The 8717-nt window shown below is 44.6% G+C and overlaps 1 protein-coding gene across 8 annotated transcripts in view; it reads right to left on the reverse strand.

The window, feature by feature from the left end:
- KIF16B (kinesin family member 16B) overlaps nt 1-7283 on the reverse strand; it is a 290451-nt gene extending 283168 nt beyond the window's left edge. For 7 of the 8 annotated variants that reach the window (XM_058563260.1, XM_058563259.1, XM_058563258.1 and 4 more), the window contains exon 1: nt 7170-7274. In XM_058563260.1, the coding sequence (XP_058419243.1) occupies nt 7170-7216 (47 nt within the window). In that variant the 5' untranslated portion in view covers nt 7217-7274. Of the gene's footprint in view, nt 1-7169 lie in introns of all 8 variants that reach the window. The other variant, XM_058563254.1, reaches the window with a different exon arrangement.
- Nucleotides 7284-8717: the final 1434 nt, after the last annotated feature.

Consider the following 8717-nt stretch of genomic DNA (forward strand, 5'->3'; position numbering starts at 1 on the left):
AAGAGGCAGTTCAGTCAGAAACTGGAAGAAATGGGGTGCATCTGCCTTATCAGATAAGCAAGCACACTATAAAGCTATCACCTGGCCAGAAGCCGGCACTCAGTAAAATTTTTTTTTGGCAAAAAAATTTTTTTGTTATTGAATAAAGTTACAATCATAAACTGTAAAAACAACAGCAATAACAATATCCAGTCTGTACAGAGCCCTTGCTATATGCTGGGCACTGTGTGGAGAGCTTCTCTGCATGCATTATCTTTGTTGAAAAGAAACAAGCCCCTAATTGAGTCACTTATGTTAAGCCCACCAAGACTTAATACCTAAGTGCAGTTTCAGCCTCTCGCGAGAGTGGGATTTTAAGCCAACTAGTCTAGAAGTTCCTGGTCAGCACTAGTGAGGTGTCTGCAATGATAAGACCTGCTGCCTTCCCCTAATGGAAGGTGAGCTGGCTTCAAACAATCCTTTCTTTTCTCTTGCTAATAACTTTTCGGTCCCGCCCAGTGTCTGCCTATAAAAACCTTCCATTTTGGGGGGCTGGCCTGGTGGCGTAGCAGTTAAGTTCTCATACTCCGCTTTGGTGGCCCGGGGTTCGCAGGTTCAGGTCCTGGGCACAGACCTACACGTACCGCTTGTCAAGCCATGCTGTGGCAGGCGTCCCACATATAAAATAGAGGAAGATGGGCATGGATGTTAGCCCAGGGCCAATCTTCCTCAGCAAAAAGAGGAGGATTGGCAACAGACGTCAGCTCAGGGCTAATCTTCCTCACCAAAAATAAATAAATAAATAAACCTTCCATTTTGTTCAAACCCCACCCCCCAACTCCCAGCTATTTGCTGGATGGGATGCTGCCCAATTCATGAATCGCTAAATAAAGGCAATTAGATGTTCAAATTTGGAATTTTGGTTTTTAACATCTCATTTGAACCTCACAACAGTGTTCTTCACACTGCCAATAGCAACTTGTGAGTGGATCTTCAAGTCTATTTAGTAGATCTAGAAATAGCATTTTTTAAAATGAGACAGAATAGACTAAAATAAGACAGAATAGAAAACATAAGAGTGATGTTCAGCATGTTAACACCTCGTGAATCTTTTACATATCTACAGAGCTTCAGTATAAAACATGTTTTTCATTGTGAGTCACAGTTAAAACCATTTGAAAAAAGACCCTGTCTCACAACTTATAAGGTATGTACAATTATGACCACTTTACAGATGCAAAAACTGAGGCTTAGAACAATTCAAGTCTCTTGCTCAAATTTTCCCTGCTTGTAAATAACAATGATAAATAAATGAAAAGCAGTAAGATATCGGAGTATATGAGGAAGCCATTTTGTTTAAAAGTAATTCAGCCTGACCTTGTTTTTCCAAAAAGGCCTGATGTGGCCTGTTGAGCATGCATTGTACATCTGCTTTAAACATTTACAATGTCCCAAAGCCAAGAATGATGTCCTTAAAGATAGGGACGTAGCTTCCCCCCATATCGGCATTTCCTTATAGATAAGCATCTCTTCCTGGAAACTAAAGATTAATTATTGACCTGCTGCGCTCACCTTGTGACCACTGACCTGCTGTGCAGCTAAGCACCTTGTGACAGTAGTAAAAGAGATACTCCTGTCATATGAGACATATGCTCCTTGTTCCAAGACGGTATATAACAACTCTGTATACTCCACTTCTTGGCTGTGCTTCCTTCCTTGGGGAAGGAAGCCTCCCCAGGCTATAGTCCTCAGACCTGGCTCATAATAAATTCAACCCAAATTTTGATTTATAGATTGATTATGGATTATGGATTATTTGTGTCCACAATAGCCAAAACTGGAACCCCTTAGACCTTGACTCTGTCAACATTGGCAGATCAATGGGACAGGATGGATGGCCCTGAAGAATCATCTAGTGTTTCCATGAAAAGACAAGCGTGGGAAACCAACAGGAAATGGACAAATTAGTTACCAAATTATTACTTTGTTGCCTCTTCAGAGGTAAAAAAATCATATCTTGTAAAATTGTAAAAAATGCAACCAGTAAAAAAGAAAAGACCAGGCATAAGAACAATGGAAGAAATCATAAAGAAAAAGGTATAGAGACGATACATAAATGTTGAACTATTGCCCATAAAAATTATGAACGAATTAAGTTTCTGCTAACATTTTACTCATTTTAAAAAGCACAGCTGTGACTGTCCTAAGAAACTGACTTTGGGCAAGTTAACTATGTTTCACAGTCTATATAAAAAGGCATGACAATAATAGTCTCTACCTGCTAAGAGTGTTGCAAAGGTTACAGTTTGCACTCCTGGCACAGAGCAAATTCTCAGTAAAGGCAGCTTCTCATGCCATGCAACATAATGGCTTTCGAATTTGAAACTACTACGTCTGCCACATAACCAAAAGCCACACAATAGTAAAAACAAACTCATCACATCTTGGCCTGAATTAAGAATTGGGTGTTTAGAGGCCAGCCCCGTGGCATAGCAGTTAAGTGTGTGCGCTCCGCTGCTGGCGGCCCAGGGTTAAGATCCCAGGCGTGCACCGACGCACCGCGTGTCAGGCCATGCTGTGGTGGCGTCCCACATCAAGTGGAGGAAGATGGGCACGGATGTTAGCTCAGGGCCAGTCTTCCTCAGCAAAAAGAGGAGGATTGGCATGGATGTTAGCTCAGGGCTGATCTTCCTCACCAAAAAAAAGAATTGGGTGTTTATTGCAGGGACTGGTTACTGCAAAGGCTCCTGGCTCAGAAACTCAATATCTCACCACCTTCCGTAACCTTTAAGAGCCTGGCTGCAACCATCATCCTCACTTCCCTGTCACTCCAGGCCTTTCCTGTCTGTTAGCTGCTTCCTTTTTGCCTGAAGCTCCTCTACTCTAAAAATTAACATTAAAAAAAAGTTTTATATCTGCACCCCCATGTTCATAGCAGCATTATTCACTATAGCCAAGACATGGAAACAACCTAAGTGTCCATCAACAGATGAATGGATAAAGAAGTTGTGGTATATGTATACAATGGAATATTAGTTATAAAAAAGAAGGAACTCCTGCTATTTGTGACAATGTGGATGGACCTTGAGGGCATTATGCTAAGTGAAATAAGGCAGACAGAGAAAGACAAATACTGTATGATCTCACTTACATGTGGAATCTAAAAACAAAACAAACAAAAGCTCATAGAAAAAAAGATCAGATTTGTGGTTACCAGAGGCAGGAGGTGGGGAGTAGGTGAAATGGGTGAAGGAGGTCAAAAGGTACAAACTTGCAGTTATAAGATAAACAAGTCCTGGGAATGTAATGTTCAACATGATGACTATACTTAACACTGCTGTATGATATGTTTGAAAGGTGTCAAGAGAGTAAATTCGAAGAGTTCTCATCACAAGGAAAAACCTTTTTTTTTTTGTTTTTGTATCCATATGAGATGATGGATGTTAACTAAACTTACTGTAATCATTTCACAATATATATAACTCAAGTCATTATGCTGTACACCTTAACTTACACAGTGGTGTATGTCAATTATATCTCAATAAAACTGGAAAAAGAATTTAACAATTTCTTTCACTCCTCCCGGACAACCAGCTAAAAATTCTTTCTCCAGTGCCAATGACTTTTTAGGTAACTTTTAAAAATTACATAAACAAGTTTTTAATTATTAATTATAAAATCATCCATGAGGGCCCAGCCCAGTGGCATAGTGGTTAGGTACATGTGCTCTGCTTTGGCAGCCTGGGGTTCACAGGTTTGGATCCCGGGCGCAAACCTACGCCCTGCTTATCAAGGCATGTTGTGGCAGCGTCCCACATATAAAGTAGAGGAAGATGGGCACAGATGTTAGCCCAGGGCCAATCTTCCTCAGCAAAATAAGGAGGATTGGCAACAGATGTTAGCTCGGGGCTAATCTTCCTCACAAAGAAAAAAAAGAAAAAAAAACCCATCCATGAGCAAAGTGAAAAGTTAAACAGTGAAAAGAAAAAAAGAAAAGCCTTCCATCTTTGCCTAACAGATCCTGAGTCCTCCTCCTTCATGAGTCCTCCTCCTCAAAGTTACCGTTGTTAGGCTTCCCATGAATCGTTCTATACACATACAGCTTTGTGTGGGTGTATGTATACATTTTTAACACATGCACAATTCTACTGTAGTATGTGTGTCTATGTGTAGATATCTTGCTTTTCTCACTTAATCCCCTATCTTGGAACTCTTTTAAGATCAACACATTCTTTTACAAGTGCTACACAGCATTCTACCAAATGAATAGGCCACAATTTAACAAATCCCCCATCTTGGTAGATTTAGGTCATTTATGACTTTTTATTGTTACAAACAATGATGCAACTAACACCCTGATACATTCATCTTGCTAGGTAGGAATATAATCCCTAAAACAAATTCTTATACATGAAATTGCCCTATCAAAGGGTTTATAAATTTCCAATCTTGACAGCTACTGTCAAATTTCCCAATACTAAAGTTTCAGAGGTTTTGAACTTTTAGGATTCCCATCACCCCTCCTGCGCCAGCACTTTATGTTCAGTTAATATTCACCAATATCACTGGTAAAAAATGATTTCTTACTGCTGTTATAACTTGCATGTCTTTCCTTATGAATTAGGTCAACTGTTTTTCATTGGCCATTTGTACATCTCTTTCTATTTCACTGCCAACTTCTGGATCATTGTCTCTCCTTGAAATCGCTCTTTGGAAGGTTACCAATGCCCCTGTCCCCAAGACCAAGAACCTCATCTTGCATCATTTAAGGGCACCATCTTAGCAACATTCGACACCAACAACCACCACGTCCTTCAGGAGATATTTCTCCTTTCCCTGCCATGATAACTTGCTGTGCTGGTTCTCCTCCACCAGCTGCAAACCAATCTTCTCCCTGAATCCTAAAGAGAAGCATATCCCAGTGTCTAATCCCTGGTGGTTCCCTCTTCTTCCCACCATAACATCCTTTTCTTTTTTTTTTTTTGGTCTACTGTTGTGTGTGTGTGTATCTGTGCTTTATACATAAAAATAAGATATTCTCCTCCTGAGACATCTCCTCCTCACTTCTTAAACTAACATTTATGTGCAAAAGATTTCCAAATGTTAACCCTCAAATCACCTGAGAACTAAACCCATGTTTCTAACAGTCTACTGAACACCAGCAAAGAGATGGATGTCCTGCCCACACTTCAAATAATGAACAGGGTCAACACTCGGGCAGCACTAGCTCTGTGCCAGACACTATACTTGTAGCTGATACTTACTGCATTTCCTGTAACTCTACAAACCCAAGAGAGAACACACCAACCTCATCGTCCACCTTCCCCAAACCTGTTCCACCTCCTTGAGCATCAAACCTTGGCTAATGACTCTATGTTCTTCCCCATCCCCCTCCTTCCCATCCAATGAGAGCTGCCAAATCCTGTCAACTCTGCCAGTAAACTGTCTGGGTGTGTCTATCCAGCCTTCCCATTTCCACCTGTGGCCCAGACTGCTGCTTCCTTACCTCGTGCCTAATCCTGATGCCACCATTAGAGTTCTCTGCTGAAAGTACAAATATCATCACGTCAACCCATCTCCTCAAAGCACATGGCTTCTGGGCACGTTTCCTGCCATCCCTCCATGTACCTGGCTCCAGGCAGGCTCCAGGCCTACACCTGCAAGGCACTGCCCTCGCAGCACCCTCCCAGCAGGCCAGACGTTTTATAAGTCCTGCCAGTGTGTAGTCCCTCCCTCACCAGACAGGAGTCTCCTAGAAGACACTCGTCAGACCTCATTCACCTTGTTCTCCAGAAAGCACCCAGCACAATGCTGTGCATTTTGTAGGCGCTTAATAAATGCTTTCTAAAGTTACTCAATACAGTCTTCTAGCATGTGCTCATTATTACTCCAAAGGAAAAGAACTTTTATATACATGTAAACCCAGAATAAAGGAAAGTCTTTTTAAATCATTTAAATGACTTTGGGGTCTGCTGTCTTGTATGACTGAATATACACAGAAACATACATATTCTCTTAGCATTTACAAAAAAGTCAAACTCCTTCCCTAAAAAGCTTTAGAAATAACTTGAAAGTGACAAAAGCACTGGTTTCCAATAGTCACAACGCAGAATAAAGATTTCCCACTTGCCAATAGAAAAAAAGATTCATGGGAGTCAAAGAAGGTTCTAGCAATCTCTTGATTTTATAATCTTCTGATGCCCCAATCAGCTGTCACAACTACCAAACATTGACCTCCACAAGCTGATATGAAGAAAGTGGAAAGGCCATACAGTAAGTCAAATGTCCAACTTGACTGCGAAGCCAATAAAACCAAACAGCCTAGTGTGAACTGCGCCTATAGGCTAGGAGGACACATCCCACTTAGGTCTACTTCATTCTTTGAAGTTAAGCCAATTTAAAAAGTAACTCTTCTAAAGCATCTTTTAAAACTGATTATAAAGAGGTCATTGAAAAGGAAGCACAGAGTATTTTACAGTGAATGAAGAGTCAAATCATTCTGAAAAGCATGACTTTGTAGCAACACAGAACAAGATTAAATTCTAAATGCGTTTACAACTCCCCCCTCTTTTAACAACAGTATATTTCAAACACGTGTACTTAAGCGTCCTTGAATTTTTTTTCCTCCAGGAGTCAAAACTTTGTTCAAGTTTTCCCATCCACTCTTTAACCTGAAGAACTGCTAAGTTAGTGATTAAAAGTTAGGGTTCACATCGAGGGAATGGAAACCACGTCTTACTAAGAGATTAAAAAGTAACATTGTTAACAGAGAACTTCTTGAGGTGGCATAATCGAGGGGAGTTGGCCTGACAGCTCGTGGTGTCCCCACGGTCACCCTCACGTTCCCCTCGAGGGATTTTACACCTTCACGGAAGTGATCCCTTCATGCTTTTTAAAAGGGGAACAAGCAAACCTCCTCAAGTTAATGGGATGGGGAAGAGTTTACAGGAATCTTCTCTGTGGTCTCCTGAACTCATCACCCCAAGGTCCCCTCCAGGGCAGCGTGAAAGGGACAGCAAAGCACGAAATGCTCCAGGCCCCCACGCCCCCAGAAGCCACAGCCAGGGCCCGGTGGGCCGGACACCGGCCCATGACATTTAAGTCCAGGATGGCCTTTGAGGAGCGCAGCAGACCAACTTCCTCTGGGTGTGGGCGCGCCGGGGGGAGGGGGCGCAGGCGGCCCCACTCACCTGCGATTCATGGGCCGGACCCTCACGGCCACCTTGACCGATGCCATTGCTCATCCCGGCCCGGCCCGCGCGGGCTCCCACCTGCCCGGTGCCCCACGGCCGCCGGCGACCTTGGCGACTTGGCCCTCGGCTCCCGCCCACTTCCCTCCGCGCCCCGGCCCCTCCTCTTCGGGCCGGACCTGGCGTCCCGCGGTGGCCCCACCTGCCGCGCCACTGAGCATGCCCAGAGCGGCTCCGGCCTGCGTGATCCGTGCGCCGGGGTTTGGCGGCGGCCCGGAGGGGCGGAGCCGGGGTGCCTGGGCGCCGCCGCTCGAGGTCACCAAGTTGCAAAGATCCCCGAAGCAGGCAGTGGCCTGGAAGTCACAGAGGGCGACCAGGGCGGAGTGATTTGCAGTGAGGCAGAAGCCTAGAAGCGCGAAAAGCTAGAACCCACCCTCATTCCCTGAAAAACAGAGGAGGAGGAAGAAGAGGGGGTCGCAGTAATTTAGGGGCAGAGCAAAGATCACAATCCTGGGGATCGGATTACCAAAAACACAGTTTTTCAGCCCTTAACAAGGACCTGGCTCTACCCTATGGTGCAGAAGTTAGCTCGTCCAATTTACAGAGCAAGCAACTGAGGCACAGAGAAGATTAGCAGAGCTTGTTAGTGGGAAGCTGCGCTAGGGCTCTCTCCGCTACTCTAAAGCCAAAGAAGCAAGAGATAAAAATAAAAAGGGTACTGGATGTTTTAAATGCAGGCAAGAATGGTTATACTGGCTGAAATAAGATCTTAATTGGACTTTTTTGCACTTACGTTACAGTTTAGTAGTTTGGTTTTAATCGTAAGGGAGTTAGGGGTGAGAACGACCCTCTCTTTAAGACTGAGTACCTCTGGTAGAAGTGATTCCCCCCACCCCCCCACCCCTCCAGTCCAGGAGAATAAATTCAGTCAGTCAGTCAATCACAATCACCCAGAAGGCCTCCTGTGAGCCACAGGGTTACCTGTGGGCCACATTAACCAAGGTATCAGCTCTGCCTTTCTCCTGCTGCCCCATTCAGAGCCGCTCAGCAAAAACACCCCACCCTACCCCAGCCCCAGGACCCCACCCTTCCTACCCCGCGTCCCGCGGCTGACAGGTGGGGGCGCGCAGGTTCACTGAATACGGTGCCCCGCCCTCAAGATTCACCTTGGCCTCCACGTCCCTAATAGAGCCAGGAAGGGATGCTCTGCCTTCACCCCAACCCCTCCGGGGACCCGGGAGCAGGCTGGCAGCGGCCACGGTTCAAATGAAGGGGGCAGGACCGGTTAGGAGGAGCTGCTCCTTCAGGAAGCCGAGCTGTAATGGAACCGCAAGAAGTGGCGGCTGGGCTCCTGGGTTTGAGCCCAGCTCCAACACTAGCTTTGGGAGTCCTCCAGTCTGCACTGGGCGCCTCTGAGGCTTCTGCCTTAGTGCAAATCAGGAACAACTCCATGGAGATGGTTAATGCATTAAGTGAGATGATGTCTGCAAACATGTGACCCACTCAGACAAGGAATCATTATGTCATCAGCTTCGCTAGAACCCCGCG

The sequence above is a fragment of the Diceros bicornis genome, chromosome 19, assembly GCF_020826845.1.
Source record: "Diceros bicornis minor isolate mBicDic1 chromosome 19, mDicBic1.mat.cur, whole genome shotgun sequence".
NCBI lineage: Eukaryota > Metazoa > Chordata > Mammalia > Perissodactyla > Rhinocerotidae > Diceros > Diceros bicornis.